The following is a 21342-nucleotide window of genomic DNA, read 5'->3' as shown; positions in this document are numbered from 1 at the left end:
GGGAAAAACGTGGATGAATGGGGCTCATGCCCGTGACGGTGTGGTGACGGTGCACAGGGCGCACACCACAGGAGCGTGCGCCATTGTTTTCTTCCTTCCAGCACGGCTTCCAGCATATGCTGGAATACGCATAAAATGCGCCCGCATATAACATGGACACACTGTAAATGATTGGTAAATGGTAACCACTATGTCTGATAGTTTTCCCCACCAGCTTTCTGTAATAACTGTATTGATTGCTTGGCAAAAAGCGGGATAGAAATAAAAAAAATATTTTATTATTATTTATTTAACTGTATGTTAGAGGAAACTGTGATCTTTTGACTTGATTTTTTGTGTGCATTTATTCTACCTTTCTGTTAGAAAAACTAATAAAAAATAAACATGATTTTGTCAGTGCCAAAAAACCCAAACTCCCAAAACCATACATTTCCTGGTTGCTAAGTAGTTCATGAATTATTTAATCATTCTCTTTCAGCCAAAGAAACTTGCTTTTAGTAATTTTGGAAATTTAAGAAAGAAGAAGCAGGATGATGGGGAAGAGTACGTGTGCCCAATGGAATTGGGGCAGGCATCAGGAATTGGATCAAGGAAAGGGTTTAAGCCAGGTTTAGATATCAGAGTATATGATGATGATGATCTGGACAGACTGGAGCAGGTAAGGGTCACGAGTTGAAATGTCATGTAGTGCTGTGCTAAAAAAATTACATTTGTGTGTGCTATTAACTCTCTCCCTTTCTTGATATTACGGTGTTCCTCAATTTGTATTTGCTAAACAGACCTGTAATGTGTCAGTACTGTTAAGTATCTGACTCTTGAGAAACTTGTGTAAGAATTGTTAACATGCTCTCGGATTTTGGGTTATAATAAATAAAAGAACTTCAGTTCTAGAATTCCCAGCTGTCAAATTAATTGATGTGACTGATTTTTTTTCTTCACATGTATAGATCCTCTTCATCAAGGTGGGAATGGGGAGTTTTCCCCCTCCAAGTGAGGTTGAACTCCAGTTCTTGTCATTCTTGATACTGGCCAGTTTAACTAGGGCTAATGGGAGCTGGAAGTCCAACATAAAGACATCCCTGCTCAAAGTGCTCTGCACTGAGTTATCCCATTTTACTGTCAGAACAACCCTCTAAGAGGGTGAGTGGTTGCAAGGCAGCCCAGTGAGACTCGAGACGAATCCGATTGTTAATCTCAACTAGAGTTAATATACTGAATTATAGAATTTGGTAGTGTTGACTTACCATGTTTCCATTTATTCAGTGGATCTAATCTAGATGGGACTATTATTTTCTCTTCACAACACCATTTTCTATTTCAACTCTCTTATCCCTTTTTCCATATCTAGTTCCTCAGGCTCCCATTGTCAACATTTGCAGCTCTCCCTTTCCATAGGAGACTCTTCAGTCAGTTAAAGACATTAACATTTGACTTTCCTCTGTTTGCTATCCTGCAGTCTCTAGCTCTTTTTCTCCCTCTTTAAATAGATTATCGACCTTCATGTGCCAGTAATTTCTCTGGTCAACTTAATGCTTGCTTCTGAAGAGATTTTTGTGGAATATCCTTTTTATTATTTTTTACTCTTTTTATTTTATATTATTTTATGAGGCTACGGCATATTCTTTTTATGATGCTCCAAAATTGCTTGGTCAATAGTTTGATCTGGCTGCAGCCTCTTGTTGGTACTGCTTCTTGCTCTGTTTGGCTTCTTAGGTTATTTGCACTGCTGCTTCACCTGTTGAGTGTGGTTATTTGACATCTGTGCACAGGTAGCAGGCCCCAGGGGCAAGAATGGGTCTTTCTGTTTGGGGTTTTTTCAAATAGCAGCGAAGACTGTAAAGTTGGCTTACACAAGTGAGCCACTAGCATGCTTAATTCTTCTTGAATCTTCTGGTAGCCTTGCCACTAAAGCACTGGGTAGGGTTTTAGGAAAGCATTTAACTATTTTAAAGTTTTGCTGTAACCAAATAAATGCTCTTGGTGTTGTATCTGCATTACTTAATAATTTATAAGTGAACTGGATTAATTTATGTAAATAATTATTACCAAATTCTTTCCTTCCTATAGATGGAAGATTCAGAAGGTACTGTGAGGCAAATAGGAGCATTCTCTGAAGGCATCAACAACTTGACTGTAAGACCTTAAGAATTAATTCTATGGTAGTTCTGATTTGACTAGTCCTCTTGTCTTAAGAGCTTCCTCAGTAGCATGTTATAGAGCAGGAATGTTCCCCAGGCAGACTGGAAAATGTGCTTGACTTATAATGTGATCTTCAACAGTGTCTTGGCTGATCTTCAGTTAGCATGGAGCCTAATAGGGTTCTGCCAGGTTGGAAGCAGCTGCTTTTCACCTGAATGAAATTGCGCCTAAATCTGTGTTGCAATCCAGAATCTCATGTGACACTGCATCTGCGATATATTGCCCTTTGCAGAGTGCATTTCGCACAGCCTTACAATACAAGGCTGCTGCTGAGAATCCAGCCTGTAAGCAGTTTGATATTAAAATGCCACACGCGCAAATATCTGGATTCCACACACAAGAGACTTTTTGTTAAATTTGATTGTAGAAACAGTGAATAAAAAAGCATGAATAGGGCAAAAAGTGCAAAGTTATCTTTGTTAGTATGATTTTAAATGCATTTTTTTAAATTTGGAAAATAGTATTGCAGAAAGTATATACCCAGTGCAACTGTTTTATTTAACTTGTCCTTGCCCTGTTGCCAAAATTCTCCTTTTGCATGTCTTTGGATGCAGTGGCCATAAGGACAAGCAATACTGTCTCTTAATCTAAGATAGTGTAAGAACAATAGCTTTCCTCAATAAAGTTCCCAAAAGCTCTCTAGCACAGTCCTCAGCTGCCTCATTCATAGTCAGATCTGTGGACCGTGTAACTAACTACTCTGATTAGCAGTAACTTTCCCAACACCTCAGTTATAGATCTTTGCTATCCTCATTAAACGCCTTTAACTGGGATTACTTGGGACAGGGACATTTGAGCCTAGGACATTCTGGTTGCAAAGCATCACAGAATTATAGCCCCTCCTCATGCCTCAGTAGAATAAATAAACCAAGGCTTTAATCCTATAGCCTTGGTATAGTCTCTGATTTGTAATATACCTTCTTCCTGGGATCTTTGCTTTGCAGTTGTTTGGGACCATTTGCATTAAAACAGGATTTACACCACTGAGTTACAGTACATGCCCAGGCTCTCCCTCCTTGCCATTTCGGAAATATGGAAGCATCTTACTTCCATTAAGATTGCATTTCCTCCATTTCCTTTGTTCTTGGGCTTCAGCAGGCATTCCAATTCTTCCCTTTTCTGTTTTCAGCACATGTTAAAGGAAGATGAAATGTTCAAAGACTTTGCTGCACGGTCACCGAGCACCAGTATGACAGATGAAGATTCGAATGTGTGACAGTGTCAACGGTGAACCCATTTGTTTTGTGATACATCTTGGAGTGCCACTGTTATATGTGATGGATACAGTGCATCATGTAATTTAGGATTACTTTTGCTTCAGGCTGATAATTTTCAGGGGAATTTGAAGACAAGAGGTGCCTATACAAAACTTGCCATAAATAGGGAGGGGGGGACACTCCAGATACCCAAGTGGGGAAAACATATGTTTTTTCTCTCTAATGTAGAAACTTGTATATATTTTAGAGCATCACATTGATATGACTGTACTGCCATAATGTTCCTGCACATAATGTGCCACGATATTTATCTCCAAAATATTCTCTCTTTTTCTTCTTCTTCATGTAATAGAAAAAGAAAATAAAACCAGCTATAGATCTGAAATCAGTATTCATTTTAGATACTTCAGCCACAACAACAACAAAATATCCTTGGAATTCCTGATTTCCTATCTGAATAACAGATGAAAAGTAAATAACAAGTCACCCCGTCCCTGAAATCAAAAACCTGTTTGTCTTATTTTTTTATACAAGTTTTATTAAAAAAGAAAAGAAAATGTATTGAGTACATGCAAATCAAAAGTTTTATATTGTGATGTACGGTGATGATTTTTTTTAAAGAGTATTCCAGTTTGAAAACCAGCTGGTTACTGGAGATGTCAGACTGATAATGTGTACTTTCCCCCTCCTTACATGATGCCTGCATTCTTATATTAGGAATGAAGACTGTGGTACTCTTTTGCAACTTTATAACATCTCTGAACTGTCCCTTTTCCAGTTTTAAAACAGGATCCATTCATATATATATTCCATGGCAAGCATGATGTTGAAAATTTCAAATTTTTAAACTGAGAATCAACCTGCCACTTTGGTGCAGTCCTTTTCTTCGTTCTCATCCTACAGTAGATTTCTTTAAATTTCTATGGGGAAAAATTCTGTGGAAAGGAACATTAGCCAAGCCACATTATTTTACAGTATTAAGTCTTGCCTTTGAAGTACAGCTGATTATAGCATAACATAGAGACTCATAATTATACTTCATTTTTATAAAGTACAACATGTATTGCCTTTTTTTTTTTTTTTTTACACTTGAATTAAAAAGGTTGGCCAAGCTTTCAACAGAATATATTTGACTGGTCCCTCTTTTCATTCTGTGCCACTCTTAGATACTGAAAGCTAATTTATTGCTTATATTAAAAGATGATATTGCAACCATGTGGAAATACTGTTTGAAAGGTATTGCTCATACTGCAGGTGCCAATTTCTTGCTCCAGAAGTGTTGGATCCAAATAGTAATCCAAGCTGGAGCGTGAAGCTGAGTTTTTGGCATGTCCTCAGGTATTACTAGTGGTGGCTGCCAACGTCAGGCCAAACAACCCATCCAGCTAAATCTTGTGGCATGGGGTTCCCTTACAGTCCCTTTTCAGACTTCAGCTGGGGGAATATACATGTCCTCTGCAAAAAAATCTTTCTGTCCATGTAAGAAGGGCATCAAGTCCTGCTTTTTTTGCTGGCTTTCTGCTTGCAATGAAGTATCATTCTTAATGAGAGGCGAGTCAGTAAAACTTGTGATCTTCCACCTGTAGCCAGAAATGGAATTTGAGTGATTTCATTGAAAAAATGCTGCTGCTTCACATGCATTTATTTACAGTTGTCATTATAATGGCCTAATTCCAACATTCTGTTAGTGGGTGACTGCTTGCATAGTGGGACCCTCATTCCCCTGCAACAGGCCCTCAGTGCTACCTGAAAATCTGCTCAGGGAGGTTTCCTGACCTCAGTTTGCAGATGGAAGTAGTTCTGTCATCAGAAGGATCCTGTTGGATCCTATCCAACGTACTCAACGTGGACTCTCAGTCCAGAGTAACACGGATTCTATAAACTTGTTCTCGATTACTACATTTCATTTGGTGCCTGAGCAGTGAATGCAGATAGCATTCATTGTACAATTATTACTTTATCATTAACTGTGAAAAATGTATTTATGAATTAAGGAGCTCACCTCCTGTGCCTATATAGAAAAAGAAAAAAAACCCAGAGCATTTACCAGCAGCCCCATAAGATCAATTTGGGGAAAAAATAAATAAAGATAAACTGACATATATAGGAAGCTAAATCTGGTGTTAATCCAGTATTGAGTAAATCTGTTGAAACTGATTAGACTGAAGTTAGTTGTGACTAACAAGTTCCATTCATTTCAAGGAATCTGTTATGTAGATATGACTCACACTGGCATGATGGTAACAAGACATGGTGTCTGACACATAGAAATTGGTTTTGCTGCTCTGGCAAGAACTGATCACATACTGAAATATGCATAGAGGATCAAGGATGATTGCCAGTGCGCATGGAACTACCAGTCATCAAATAATGATGGGAAAGTTTTATTTTATATTGTTGAAATTTTGCATGTATGGACAACAAACATCAGACTTCTCATTTTAAAAAAAATCATAGTGTAAATTGAAATTGGTTTAACTTTGGTTGTCATTTTGCTAGTTGGTTTATTTCTGTGGGATTTGGGGAAAGAAGAGTAATATAAAACACTCATCATTAAGCCAAGTGGTCAGTGTAAATGTGCACACATGAAATATCATTACGGTATTTTACCGGGTTGCATGTGTACAAAGGGGTCAATGCAAGTGTATATGTATTGCCCTGTTAAAATAAATATCTATTAAGAGAAATAAAATGCCTCTAGGTATTTATTTCTTTGTTGTTTAAAAAAAGGGGGAAAGAAAGTTTTCAATAGATTCTTTTTACCATAATGATAACAATCCAGTTTTGGATTAGGTTTTGGCTGTTCAACTATTTTGGTTTGTTAATCATTACAGGAACCAAATGACTCCGTTGTTACAACAGCTTCACTGGCTGCTGGTCTGATTGTGGGCACAATTCAAGGTACTGGATATGATCAGTAGCTATATAGCTTTGATTTATGTACCTGAATCTTTCCATATGAGACTAATCAAACACTTTTGAGATCTGGGGAGGCACTTGTCTTTGTCCCATCACCTTCACAGGCCCATTTGGTGGGAATGTGGGAAAGGGCTTTCTCCAGGGCTGCTCCTAGTTCTGGCACTTTCTTCCTAGGGTGCTTTGGTTGGCTCACTCTTTGCTGTCCTTTCACCATCAAGCAAAGATTTTTCTGTTCCAGCTAGAGTTTGAGAGCTGACTTGTTTATAGAATGGATTTTGTTTTAGTGATGTCCTATTTTTAATCTGCATTTCTAAATTAATGTTTTATATGGTTTGTTTGTTTATTTGCTTATTTATTTATTTAGAGGATTTATACCTTGATCTTCAGCAAAAAGGTGTCCTAAGATAGCTTACAAATTGTGAATTTGATAGTTCTTGCCCTCAGGCTTACAATTTAATTAAGATGTGAAATGTAAGCAGAGAAGGATAAAGATCTTGCAAAATTACAAGTCCCAGGATTCCACAGGATGTCACTATAACACAGTGGTGTCAAACTGCCTTATTTCTACAGTATAGAGGCACTCTCAATCTTTTTCATCTGAGTTTCTACTTTGTGACAGTGGAATGGCTGAGAACATGTACCCTCTGATGGTTTTGCTTTATGAGGTAAGTGCACATCTTCAGGCCCAGTGTGGTCCGTGTGGTTCTCCATTCAGGTTCTCTTTCAATATAATGTTCATCCCAGTCATGGTGCAATGGACAAGGATTTTAAACCTCCTTGCCTATTGTGCCATGATTGAGATTAAAATTAGGCCCAGTCTCTACTCTTTAGCTACTCCTTACTGGTCAGCTGAAGAGCAGAGAGGGCCTTATTTCCCTTCCCATTCCAGTGCTGTGTAGCTATAAATGTGTAGAATTATAAGCATAGTTAAAATTGTCATAGAGCACTGGAAATAGAGTGATACATTTCCTTTTGGCTCCTATAGTCAACCTTACATGGACAATGTTATGGATGATATTATGAATAGTAGTTACTTTCTAATTAGTATTAGGATAGGTAGAGTCATCATTGGACTACAACTGTGAAGACCAGGGGTTCAATTCCCTGCTTGGCCATGAAACCCACTGGGTGGATCTGGGCAAGTCACATACTCTTGGCCTCTGAGGAAGACAATGGAAAACCTTTGAACAAATCTTGCCAAAGTTGGAAATCATTTAAAGGTCACAACAACAAAGGGAGTCGTCATCAAAATTTTGACTAAAAAAAAAGTGACTAATACCAAAAGTCAATTGAATTCAGCATATGCCTGACAAGCTCTTCTAAGATAATGTTTCTCACTCTCTTGCTGAAGTTCTTCCAAAAAGAATACTTGTGCAGACTCTTCCTAGGCATGTTTATTTGTACATTAAGTGCTGCTGGATTTCTAGGGCTTACATCTAAAATAAATGTGCACAGGATTTCCATCATGAAGATACTCCTTAAAAGTTTCGCCAGAATTTAAAATAGAAAAAAAATGAGATAAATTTGACATTCTTTGATAAAGGAAGAGCACATATGGCAAAATTTTATAAGACTCTTAAAAAGAGAGATGTGGAAAATGAAAGTATTAAACATGCTATGATAAAATGAGCGCAAGTATCAGGAAACCTATAGATTTGGAAAGTTGGGAAAAAACATGGAAAATCACCAATAATTTTACATTGTGTCAAGGCTACAAGGAAAACATTAAAACGATGCATCAGTGGTATATGTCTCCTAAACTGAATGCAATATATAAAATAGGCAACATTGATTGTTGGAAATGCCACAAACCAGAAGGGTTTCCATAAATGGTAGAAGTGCCCAGAAGCCGAAAAGTATTGAAGGAAAATACACAGATTAATGATAGAAATATAACAAATTAATATACCATTTGATCCTTAATCTTTCTGCTAAAAATGACATGTAAGATAAACAATAAGATGGAAAAAAGCTGTCTCATATTATATATGGTGACCACCACAAGGATCTAATTTGCAAAGTATTGGAAAAAGAAACAAACTCTGTCTGAAGAGGAATGGATAAATAAACTGACAGAAGCTTTGGATTTGGACATTCTAACAGCGTTTATGAGAGAAACATCTAGGAAAAATACAGAAGATGATTAGAGCTGTTTTAAATTATATGGAAATAAGAGAGGTGAACCTTGTTTAAATAGAGAAATGATGTATACTTGAGATATATATCTGATTATTTGATTATTACTTAGTTTTTTTAAAAGTAGTGCTTTACTCTTTGTGTTTTCTTCTCCCATGCCTTCCTCCTCTTATATCTGTATAGATAAATTGTCTGTCTGTCTGTCTTGTCTATCTATCCATTTATTTTTTCTTATTTCTCTCTCCTTGCAAGAAGATGAACAAGGGAAAACATGAAATATGAAATAATATACTCAGGAATTGTTAATATTAAATATAAATGTTCATAATAATTAATAATAATTAATAATTAATTAATAATAATTAATAATATAATTTGTTTTATTTATATACCGCTATTCCAAAGATCATAGCGGTGAACAGCAAGTAAGCTAATTAGCAAGTAAGCTCATTTGCCCCCAACAGTCTGGGTACTCATTTTAGCGACCTCGGAAGGATGCAAGCCTGAGTCGAGCTTGGGCCCTTTTGCGGGTCTTGAACTCGCAACCTTGTGGTTTCGAGTGAATGGCTGCAGTACAGGCATTTAACCACTGCGCCACCAGGGCTCCTAATGTATAGAGACTAAAATAAGGAATATGTAGATTGTGTGAGAAAATCCAGGATCCTTTACAGACAAGGTGACTCTAGTTGATCTGGAAGAAGTAGGATAGAATAAAGTAAAAATTTCTGTTCAGTTGTTTTTATGTTTACGTAAGTACTTGTTTGTCCCTCTATTTATATATGTATGTAAGTACATATGTGTATGTTTTGTGTAGTATTAATAAAAATTATTTTAAAAAAACTCTTGGTGACTTTAAACTTTCTGGTTTGGACAAAGCATATGCCTGTCAGGCAAAGATTCCTCATGAAATTTATATTATGTTGTCTCAACAGGTAATTGCTGCTTTCAGAACCTATTCCTTTCACCATCACCACCCCCCGCTATAACTTCGAAGAAAAACACAGTAAGTTTGCCAATGCCAGTGTTAACAGTAAAGGGAGTTTAAAGTGCGTGAACACAAAAGAAGTCTTGATACTTTAAAAATGAGCATGACCAAGCCAGTTGAACTAGTTTCTATGCTGGAACAGGGCACACCCAGAGCTCCCTTGCCTACAATCAGGAAGCTGCCTGTGACCATTTTGCATAGTGTGGCTTTGCTTCTGGCAAGAGTTTTCCTCCCCTCTTTCTCTAATGCTGTGGGGAAATAAAAGCATTGCATGCTTTTAAGCTGATTAAAAGACTTTGAGCTGAAGAAATTTTGCATGCAAACCCAAGCACTGAAAAGAAGATGGGCCAAAAGGTCTCACAGGAAACAAACCAAGAGAACAAGGCTGACATCCTAGTTATATGTGATGTTTTTAGCCAAGGAGTGGTTTATGCATCACAGAAGCTGAAAGAATATCTTGGATTTGAAGACCCACAAAGCAAATTCCACCCATCTACTGATACCCTAAATGAGATTTTTCTGGTGAATTTCATTAGTTTCTGTGTTGAGAAAGGAGTAGAAGAACGTATCACAACCAGCAAGATGACCAAGCAGCAGTCCTTGCTTTTTGGAGTCAACTGGGTTTGGACTCTGTCAGGAGCCGACAAGCAGGTCAGGCTACAGATTGCTGTGCAGTCTCTGCAGATGGCTGATCTTCCCAACGGCTGCGTCGAAGTCATTGGCCGTGACAGAGAGGCCATGTTAGCTGATGAGCTTTTCCGAAATAAGACCCAGTTTGAAAAACTGGAAGAATTCTGCACACTGGTGGGCCGTGACTGCCTTGGCTTGTTCATCATATTTGGAGTTCCTGGAAAGCCCAAAGACATCCGAGGAGTTCTTCTAGAGAGCATCAAAAAGGAGAAACGGAAAAGCCTTTTGTCTGGGGAGGACATGCTAAGAGAATTTGTTTTGACCACTGATAGTTTCCTCCCTACTAGAGAGTTGTTGGAACATTGCCTCGCTAAGAAAAATGGGTTGAAGGAAGTAGGTAAAGTTTACATTAATTTCCTCTAGCCTTCTGAAGATCCCAATCTCAGTGGTTGTTAGTATATTGCTCACAAGCCTTGGTGCTCTAGCAACTTTTCTCTGTTCCCTACTTATAAAAATCCGCCCAAGATCTTTTTTTGTTGTTGTTGTTGTTTTGCCAGTATGGTTCATTGTGAAGGAATCCAATGCTATGTGTCTCCACTCAGACATTCAACCAGACAGTTTTTCCAGGTAGTAAAGTTCCACTAAAAATAGTTTTAAGGGAATTCTGTTTTTGAGTATCTGCTCATCAGACTGCCAATATTGAATACTGAGCTCACTCCACTTTGGAAGTAAAGCAAGGACTCTTGAACTGTAAGTTGTACATCATGTATTATGCAATCACTTATGAATGAAATGTGCCATAGGGTTTATAATGAGCTGTAAAATATGTAGTCATTTAATGGACACTCCAGATGTAAAGGGACTGTTATATCTTCTTTCAGGATTGGCATACTGAGAGAACTTAGCAGATTTCTCTAAAAACACTGGGATTTAAGGGTTTCCCTCCTCAGTTTTTGCTCTGCATCTAATAGTTGTGGATTTTAAAGTTTCTTTTTTAAAATCTCTGTATTATGCTATTGCATACACATTACACATTACATTACACACACAAACCAACACAACCCCTAGTCTCTGCCCAACAAATACAAACTATAAACTTCCAGCACTCCTAAAGACATGAGTATCAGTCATATTCTCCTGCAATATTACTACTTAAATAAGCACGTTCCTGCCTAAGAAGTAAAAAAAATCACAATCAACATTCACGTCTTCACTTCTCTCTTTATAAAATATCCAAACTTTAGGATATTATCAAATTTATTCATCTGCTTTGAATAACGTATTCATCCATTTATTCATTTCTGCCATCTCAGGAACTTTCATTACCAAGTCCTCTTTTGTTGGCATTTCCATACTCTTCCACTTACTAGCATAAAGCAGCCCTGCTGCTACGATCATGTAATGTACCACCTTATAATTTAGATCTCTGATTGATTGCCTGGCATTCCTAATAACAGTTGGCCCTCAGAATCTGCAGAATTACCATCCATGAATTCAAGCATCTGTGGCTGGCAAGCCCGTGTTGTCTCCAATGGCAGTGCCTATATGTGGCCACACTGCCATTAGGGACAGCTCATGTTGCCCCCAATAGCGGTGCATGCACAGTGCCATGCCACAATTAGGATTTAGTCTTGTCCATAATGGCAGCGCGGCCGTGTATATACTATTGGGTACAATGGGGGCTGCCCCTAATGGCGATGTGGCCACATGCACATGCCACTATTGAAGTGACATTGCCCCAAATGGTCATACAGATGCATGCACATCACTGGGGACAATGGGGGCTGTCCCTAATGGTAGTGCAGCCATGTGCATGCACTACCATTAAAACCCCGTTGTCCTGAATGGCAGTGCAGTCATGTGCATGTGTTGTCATTGGGGACAACAGAACTTGAGCATCCACAGATTTTGGTACAGAATGGATCCCCCATGGATACCAAGGGCTGACTGTAAGAACAATTCTGGTTTCAGATATATTTCAATTCTAAACATGTCTTGCATTAAGTGCTTCATTTCCTGGCTTTATCACACAGCCACCACATGTGGTAAAATGATCCAGTCTGCTTTTCATACATCCAACATAGCCTCTTAGTCCTCTTAAACATTTTAGATGTTTTTCACTGGAGTCTGGTATGACCTACACATCATGTTTTTTTAAAACAATATTTCAAATCATATGCCATTAAATTCTACAGTATCTTCCACATTTTCCCATTTCTCCAGATCAATATTATAGCCAAATTTTTGAACCCATTTAATCATATAATCTGTTCTTCTGCAAGTTCAATTTGAAATAACAATTTAACATATTTTTTCCAATCAGATGCTCATCATATGTGCATAGATTAATTTCAAATTAATTGTTTTCCTAATTCCATACCATGTAGCTTTTTATCTAAATTAAATCTTTCCTATAATTGTCTATGCTCGGTACTATTGAACCTGTTTGGTTAACTCATCCTGTGTCTTAAATCTGAATTCACCAGTCTCCAACTGTAAAAGATCATAATATGTCAACCATTCCTCTGTTCCTTTATCAGTCCTATAAAAGGCTTCTGGAATAGAAATCCACTATGGAGTTTTAGAGCATACTCTGGGTTTGTACTTGTTCCAAATTATCAGCATTGTTCATAGAATAAACGTTTTTTGATATGGTTATATGCTTGTCCAAGAGGCAAAAATGTTTCCTTTGTCAGAAAAGCTGGTATTTTCCACTTATTTGTTGGAGGGTATACAGTCAGCCCTTCTTTCTCATGGACTTGAGATCTGTGGTCTTGAATATTTACTGGGGCGGCCTCCATTATTTTCAATGGGGTGTGCCCCCGTGGCACAGGCCCTGTGTGCTCTCATGAGCATGTGCCCCATTCAAGCCTATGGGGCTTGAATATCTGTGAGTCTGTGTTTGTGTTTGGGGGGGTCCGGAACGGATCCCCCATGAAAGTGGAGGGCCGACTGTATATATAATGCTCTTTCTGCACCTTAAGCAGGGGAGCTGTTAAATAATAACTCCCGTCAGCAGTATCCTGCATTGTCAATGTTGAGCACTGATAAAATAGTTTCTAGTCTAATTCTTCCCTTACCTTTGTCATGGTTGATTCTTTCCTTCTAATACTCAAAGGTCCAGTTCTATAGAGAGCGCAGAGTGTAACTCCAGAGATTTCTGAGAATTGAATAGCCCTTGAAGAAGGCCAATAGATAAGGCCAAAACACATCAGGCTTTTAAAGAAAAAAAAAACACATTTTTGACCATTGTACAATATGTGGGACTTTGTCTCATTTTATTCTTCCACTTTAAATAAGTGATTTCTAATTTTTGTTTTGATTCTCATGAACCAAACATTATTTTTAAATGAACTTGGGAATGTATGGTTATTAGCAGTTGGAATGACTCAAAGATGTAGGACTTTTGTACAAATAAAAACTGATTTATTTTTGGCTAGAAAGCTGCAACAGGAAATTTGTACTCTGATATCAAAGTCCCTGCATGGGACAACTGTTTGATCCCAAAGGGACTGGTGTAAATACCACAGAAAATATTCTACTGAAATTGGTCCAAAAGCCCATTTTCTGAATGCTGCATATTTATATGGGACTATTCTTCCTGGAAAAACTGAACACGCATTTCTTTGCAAGGATGCCAAGTATAACCTGCTCTAGATTCTACTTCTAAATTCTTGCCTGCCTAGAATAAAAATGTAATAGGGCGTTATACAAATAATTGAAAAGAAATTAAGCAGTTAAGATTATGATGTAACATTTGCATTAAAAAAAGTGTGATTCACAAATATGTCTTGGTTTAGATACGTACATTTAATCAGTGGATTTCTCCATCTCACGGACAGGGTCTCCAACCCACCCACCCCTATAGTGCAGAAAGGGTCAAAGCAGCAGTGCATGGGGGAATCTTCCAAAATCTAGTAAGCGCCTCTAGAACAACTTCCATTCTTATCTGAGCTTTTGAGTAGAAATCAAATGTTCTGTGCTGGATGATCAAAGCAGTACAATGCTGCCCAACTGTTGTCCCCATAGCCCATCCCAAGTGTAGGAGCAGGCGAAGCAGAGCATATCCTGGCTGAATGTTAAGGCTCACATAGTAGGGCCATTGCCTCTGAGGACCAAAGATCTTGTTGGTTGTACACTCTTACCTTTTCCTACAGATATTGGCTAGTGTTGAGACAGATTGGTGAACTAGATTTACATTGTTTTGCACCTAAGCTGAGTGCTAGGTCAGATGCAATTGCTGACGATCCGTTCCAAGCTGGAAGGTTATGACTTGAATTGGCCGAAAACTGGTTATGGGTCACATAGGGAGGTCTTTGGGAAAGTCTGCTGTCCCTGATTTTTATATAATATCATGTGATTTGTAATTGCTTTCAAATGGCAAATGTTTTTTTTTAAATTCTAAGTGTCTGTTTTTCTCAATAAGAAGTCACTCTGCTATAAAAAGTGATGGTAACATTTCATGAATGGGAAACCATCAAATATAAACTTAAAAGCCACTGCTAATTGCCCTCTTAGCTTCCTCGCCTTGCTGCCAAGACTATATACAAAGTATTCCTGCTGGGAAAATGAAGAAGCAGCTTTGACTCAGATTCTTTTGATTTTTTGTGGAGAGGCTTCGGCATTGCTGTCTTCAAAAGTAGCAGACGCCAGGAGATCATGGTATGAATAGAAACATACTGCTGCAGGCAGGCAGTGTCTTGGCTCTATACCCCTTTTCCCTCTATTGTTAAGCCAAAACGTTTTGCTTAATCGCTGTGTAAGTCAATAGTCTTATGCTTAGGCGGTCAAGGTGCAGCATAGCTTAACAGCTGTCATTCAAAATCTGTTTGTCTAAAAATATAAAAGCTAACAGCAAAAGAGCTATATTTGCTAGCCTGACTCACGCCCTCAAATCATTTCCTCTTCTGACAGCTGCAAAACAGATAAGGGGAGGTGTAGGAATTATTGGCAGTCAGACAATTCTCAGTTGTCACAGCAAGCAAGTAATGGCCTATATCCAACTGTGACTCCCAAAGCAGCTGAATCAATGGGTCTACTTTAGTTGGGACTATCAGTTAGATTTAGGCCAATGTTTGCTGATCTACGAGGGCAATCATGTACACTCATTGGGTGTTACTTTATTGGGAAATGTGTGTAAAATATGACTGAAAGGTGCATGTTCCTTCCACTCACCTGCCATCTTATGGCAACCTCATGAATTTCATAGGGTTTTCTTAGGCATGGACTGCTCAGAGGTGGCTTTGTCAGTTTCATCCCCCCAAATATAGACAATGGCACCTGGTATTTGCTGGTAATCTTACATTCAGGTTCTAACTTGGGCTGGCCCTGCTTATCTTCCAGCTGTACTCATACAGTAGGCAATCTGATGCACGGAGGAACCTGGATTCTACAGTAAGATGCTTGCTTTGTGAATTGTACCTTAACACGGAACCAGCCAGCCCATGGGAATACAAACTCATTCCTAGACAAAAGGATTTCCTGAAATACTTAGACCATTTCAAAAAATGTAAGCAGGAGGAATTTTGATGGTCCTTAATCTGTCTAGCATGGAGTAGCAATTGTTCATAGCCCTGTTTAAATACTTGAAGAGATGTCATATTGAGGAGGGAGCTAACTTGTTTTCTGCTGCTCCAGACACCTAGGACCCAGAGCAATGGAAGCAAGCTCCAGGAAAAGAGATTCCACCTCAACATTAGGAGGAACTTCCTGACAGTAAGGGGTGTTCGACAGTGGAACAAACTCCCTCGGAGTGTAGTGGAGTCTCCCTCCCTGGAGGTCTTTAAACAGAGGCTGGATGGCCATCTGTCGGGGATGCTTTGATTGAGAGTTCCTGCATGGCTGGGAATTGGACTGGATGGCCCTTGCGGTCTCTTCCAACTCTATGATTCAGCTTTCTCCTTTGCGAGCCACTTTGAACAATGGTTTTTTAAAGTTCTGAAATAAAAAAGCCCTTAAAAGACAAGAGAAAAGCCATGAAATGTGGTAAGCAAAGTTTTTTTTATTTATTTCTACCACAAACATTTGGGGTGAGGGGAGCTGACTAGGCAGGATAATACAAAACCATTTGTGTGAACTGAGATAGTTGTGCAACATCAAGAGTACATGTAATAAAGTTGAGGCTTCTCTGCCCAGAGTGATACAAACATGAAGCAAAAAGGTAAGTTAATTACTTTGCTTATTTATTTTTAGCTGCAAAATTTTAATGAAGGAATTTATGCACATTAGTGCAAAACCATTCCAAAGTTCCTCCCCCTTTTGGTTTTGTTAAAACACTCAGAGCCAAACAACATAGGGTGCCATTTGCAACTCTGTGAAGCATAAATGCAGATAAAGGGCATCCATCTAGATCTCTTTGGTATTCTTCCAAACCAGTTCGTTCCCCTGCCCCTGTCATTGACTTTTTAAAATGGCAAGTTGCACACTTGGCCTTGAGAAAACTTGCATCCAGCTGTCAGGTTACAGCAGCCTATTCCTTTCACAGGAGAAAACAAAGATTCAAGGTGCATCTAGAATGCCAAGGATAAAAATCAGATTTCTGCCCTCACATTTCTTAGCAGGGTTCATATATACAGATGCGTTAACTTTTGGCATGTTAAATTCTGGTTTTTTTGTGTGTATGAACCCTGCTCGCAAACCAACCACAATTAGAAGTCGTGAGTTGTTGCTGGCATGTGGAAGGTGGCTTTTTAAATGGCTGCTTGTTACATTCAAAGCCAAAACCATGGTTTGTCCCTGGCTTATTTAGAAGGTGTTGAGAAAAAGGACAGGAGGAAAACAGATCATGAATTTGTAAAATTAAGCTTACAGTTAAATTAAGGTTTAGCATAATTTGTAACATGGCCAGTAAGTCTTCCAAGGCACAAACTTGTTCTTCTGCACTGTTTACTCAGTGGTATAGGTTTTTATTAGAAAATCTGAAATGTGTTCTCCCCTCTGCTTATGTAACTTAGATTTGAAGTGTTACATTTTCTCTTTCTTGAAGTAATCCAGCTGATTCTATTCCATAAGGAAGAATCACATCTAGACTACGTTTCCACATCAGCATTCTTTGTGGCATGACACTGTGACTAAACACAGTCCTCCTGCACAATCCCTTCTGAAATGAATGGGATATATTCAAGGGCACTTTTAAAATGCATAGCTCCCAATTAATTTCATTTTCACTGGTGTAGGAAAAAATTACCAGGAGATACTCCCCTTCCTCTAAATTAAGAACCAACAACAAAAATGAAGACACCTGGAAATAACTGCAACTTCTATCAGTTTGGGAGTACAGGTACTAAAATTCACTTTTAAAACACATGGATGCCCAGAAGTTAGCAACTAACCCCTCTCCAAAACATTGAAAAGAAAATACATTGGACTACTCTGAAATGAAGTTTTCTTGATTTTCTTTGCAGATTTTTCTTTAGTTCTCACTCACATTTTTGGAAGCAGCACTGTAACTGCGAAAGCTTGTTTAAAAGATAGTGCAGAAGCCCAATACAGTGAAGTGTTTCTTTTTTATAGTATGAAATTTTTTCAAGAAAACAGTACTAATTACTACATGTAAAGAAAATATAGGTAACACATGCCACTTTTCAACTCTGTATTCTATATAATCAGAATTCATGGACTGACTAATAATATCCAAATTAAATACACAGGAACATAATCTGTGGAGTTTATTTCTATAAATCATACTACAGTGTCATACATTCTTTTCGGATCACATGAATTAAGAAAAAGGGTGAGAAGAACTAAGGAACATTTGTGTACAAAGTTTGCCTTTGGGAATGACAAGAGAGAAACGGAGAAGACACTTTCATGAGATCATAATTTAGTTCTATGTTCTCAATATATGTAAGTTTCTCTTTAAGTGTTTGCATCAGGCATACAATTTCACCGTCAGTCTTCCAATGAAGGCAATAATGAAATTTTAATTAATGAATAGTGTGCATTCAATACAGCGATCCCTACCTTTCTCCTTTTAAAGCTTTGTGGCAAGTACAGCAAGAGGAAAAAATTTTCCCCACCTATACCTGCTTGACAGTTGGTATCAGACACACATCTATAGTTGAGAAACTCTGTTCATGCCAAGATCCTGGCTAAATTTTTTATTCATTTTAAAGGAGTTAAACATAATCCAGTGGCTTTATTACAGGTTTAATAGCATAGCAAAGCTAAAAATGCCATATACAACACAATTACCTGCCTACAGAAATTTCAGCGTGGTAGCCCCTTTGTATATAGTGCTACACCTCTGCACATCTGTCACTTCCTCTGTCTTTAATCTTGTTCCCTGTCATTTCAAAGTGCTTCTTTCCATTATTTCCCCTCATATACACATCCCACTTCATCCTGTCTCCAATCCAGTTTAGTAGGCAAACATCATCTCCTTGGAATAGCCCAGTTTATCAAGGTTGGGAATGCAAGCATATTGAATCATTGGAGGAGGGCCACACATCAGAATGAGAACGTCATCTTGGGGCGGTGGCATGTGATCCTTGAGCATGTCTTGATTCACAAATCCTTGGCTGTAATCCCACTCTGCATTTTGAAAAGTTTTCTGTTAGTTATAGTGCTCTTTGGTATCTCCCTCCACACACAGCAGAAAAGACACACATTTATACTCAACCATCAGCATAGTGAAAATAAGACAGAAAAATGGGGAGGGGAGTAGCAAAAGCAGATCAAATCGAGTTCAAAGCCTGAGAGAACAACTCAAGCCTTGGTGTCTTCGGAGGTAACAGTAACATTGGAATGAGAGGAGCACAGTTAAGAGAGGACAATTCAGCTGGCCAGCATTAAAAAACAACACGAAGTGCTGCTTTTAAAAGTTTTTTTAAAAACTACAGTGCACCCATGTTATATGCGACTTTCAGCATATGCTGGAAGCCGCGCCAGAAAGAAGGGAGGCACGTGCCGGAAGAAAACAATGGCATGTGCTCCCGTGGTGCGCGTGCCGCCACCACACCGCTGCAGGCACAACCCCCATTCATTAGAATGGGGCTTGAGCATTCATGTTTTTTCCTTTACGCGTTGGGGTCCGGAACGTATCCCCCGCGTAAGGGAAGGGACGACTGTACTTATGAACACGTAATTTTATTAGAACCCTACTTAGAAGCTGGCATCCTATTAATGGCATTCACAGGGGTACGTCACCCCTACACCTATGTCTATTTTTTTTTATTATTGTGGCAGAGGTTGGTATTCCCTTCTTCTCTCTGAGCCAGCCAAAACCATCAGCCGGACCTATTGTATAGCTGCTGAACCCGCTCTGCTCATGGCCATTTCTCCCCAGAGAGTGGAATGGGTATCACACAAGCATCTAGCTATGTCTCCATTACGGCATCTACTGAAGTCTGTCAGGATCTTCCAAAGTCTCAGCAGATGATCACTTTGTGTGTGGCTATAGGGACATCACCATCATCAGGTTTATTCGACATTAGCTGACTAAGCTTTTGCATACAACCATAAAACAATTCAATACCATAACAAAACATAATTAAAATGGGACAGTTAAATTGATAATAAAATGTACAAAATAAGACTGAGATTATATCTTGTCACTAGACATTTTAAAAGTAATCAGTCAGTTCCTGATAATAAAAAATATCAGGTTTTTTATTGAGGGAATAGGATCTCTGAAATGTACAATAAGAGGGTTCAAATACAAAGAACATTCCAGAAAAAAATGATACAAATCTTGTCTTTCTACAGCCATATGGGCACTGTTTTGTTGTTGTTGTTTTTGGTGTTTGGTAAATCTTAATAGCGAAAAATCTTATATAAAGTAACAGAATGGCAATTATCCAGCATTTTCCTGGAAATGAATAAGTGCCTTGCAATTTCCAGTTGGGTACCGTTATAGCCTTTTGCAACCAAAAGATTTATTGAAAATCCCAAATTGGATACAAGATGTCAGGTTTTTATAGTCTATGAATCTGGGCTCACTTTTTCATATGCCATTATAAGACTAGGGAGTGGTAAATGGCTTGGCATTATCAGCCACATGTAGGACTATTTTGTTATGCTGAACACACTGTTTAATATGCAGGAGACAGATCTAGAAGATTTTAGTGTGTTATTTGAGAGGTCAGATTTGAAGCATTCCAAGAAGATAGATCATATAAACACTGTAAGCAATCATGAAATGAAAGACTTACTTTCAGGTGCCCTGTCCAATGTATACCACAATTTAAAGTGGGCTGAATGTTGAGTCTGCACTTCCTCAAGTTCTGGACGCAGCAGGATATCCTCCTCAGTCTGTTTAAGAAAGGAAAACATCATGCTTCTATTTTATAGCTTTCTGCTATGTCTTGCGTGACATTTTTAAAGGGTGAGGGATTAAAGCACTGCTGAGCAATTCTGTATAAATTTTGCCTACTTCAAATTTGATAGTTATCACCTCACTGTTATCTGAGATTTTGGTCTAGTAAAAGAACCTGCCTCTGAAGGGTTTTATGTCAGCGACGAAATAAATCAGATAGCATTGTTGTGAAACCATGCATTTTCACATTATGGGTAGGCTATGGCAAAAATGGGAAAGGTTCATATTGCTGGGTGTAATCTCCTCACAAGAAATAAATCCTTGCTCAATTAACAGAAAGCCACATCACTGATTAGTGATGACATTAATATTAAAAATGTTTAGCAAAGGATCTTTGTGACTATGTGACTAAAAGGAGTTGGAAGCATAAGCTTCCATACACTAAGACTACCTCACCAGATGCATGGATTGAAGTGTCTAGGGACAGACATTTATACCCATGAACAAGCAGGTTGTGTGTGTGTGAATAAGAATAGAAAGGCAAAACTTATGGCCAATTCACACACTCTTAAGCCTCAGAAAATCTCATGATAGATTCATCTTAGGGTCACCATAAGGTGAAAATAAAGGTGAGAGGAAAGGTATTGCCTAAAGCCAAGGTGAGTAATTGATAGTGGAGGTAGTTACTGGAATGCAATGTGATCCTGGCTGAGAACCAGAAAGGGGATGTGATAAAGTAGCCAAGAGGGCCCTCATGAGGCTGGCATGTTATCTAGTTTTACAAGATGTGTATTGTGACTGAAAACCATTAAAACTCCACTGTAAATTCAACAGTAGCTATAAAAAAATCCTAGTGGGTAAAAAACAAAATTGCTACATAAGATTTAAATCAGCCCCACTGCTGTTATACTGAAATGTTTTATTTTACATTTTACGTCAGCAAGAAATCTGTGATCCACTTTAAGACATGTTCTTGCACAGAGCAAAAGTAACCACTGCCA

The 21342-nt window shown here is 38.4% G+C and overlaps 3 protein-coding genes across 7 annotated transcripts in view; 2 read left to right on the top strand and 1 right to left on the bottom strand.

The window, feature by feature from the left end:
- The window catches only part of PPFIBP1 (PPFIB scaffold protein 1), a 140732-nt gene extending 137306 nt beyond the window's left edge, over positions 1–3426 (top strand). For all 5 annotated transcript variants that reach the window (XM_089524633.1, XM_089524635.1, XM_089524634.1 and 2 more), the window contains 3 exons: positions 479–658; positions 2068–2133; positions 3329–3426. In XM_089524633.1, the coding sequence (XP_089380759.1) occupies positions 479–658; positions 2068–2133; positions 3329–3415 (333 nt within the window). In that variant the 3' untranslated portion in view covers positions 3416–3426. The remainder of the gene's footprint in view (positions 1–478; positions 659–2067; positions 2134–3328) is intronic.
- A 345-nt stretch (positions 3427–3771) lies between these two features.
- Positions 3772–10943, top strand: REP15 (RAB15 effector protein). Its single transcript, XM_089524639.1, has 2 exons — positions 3772–6317; positions 9404–10943. The coding sequence occupies exon 2, from the start codon at positions 9799–9801 to the stop codon at positions 10507–10509; it is 711 nt and encodes a 236-aa protein (XP_089380765.1). The 5' UTR covers positions 3772–6317; positions 9404–9798; the 3' UTR covers positions 10510–10943.
- Positions 10944–16067: 5124 nt separating this feature from the next.
- LOC149312438 (NADH-cytochrome b5 reductase 3-like) overlaps positions 16068–21342 on the bottom strand; it is a 29463-nt gene continuing 24188 nt past the window's right edge. The window contains exons 8-9 of the mRNA XM_089524638.1: positions 20238–20337; positions 16068–18618 (exon numbers count right to left, since the gene is read on the bottom strand). Coding sequence (XP_089380764.1) covers positions 18446–18618; positions 20238–20337 — 273 coding nt within the window. The 3' untranslated portion in view covers positions 16068–18445. The remainder of the gene's footprint in view (positions 18619–20237; positions 20338–21342) is intronic.

This window comes from Sceloporus occidentalis, unplaced genomic scaffold (assembly GCF_023333645.1).
Source record: "Sceloporus occidentalis isolate IW3139 unplaced genomic scaffold, rSceOcc1.0.p SCAF_5, whole genome shotgun sequence".
Classification (NCBI taxonomy): domain Eukaryota; kingdom Metazoa; phylum Chordata; class Lepidosauria; order Squamata; family Phrynosomatidae; genus Sceloporus; species Sceloporus occidentalis.
The sequence above is the reverse complement of the archived record's forward strand: the minus strand, read 5'-3'. Positions and strand labels throughout refer to the sequence as shown.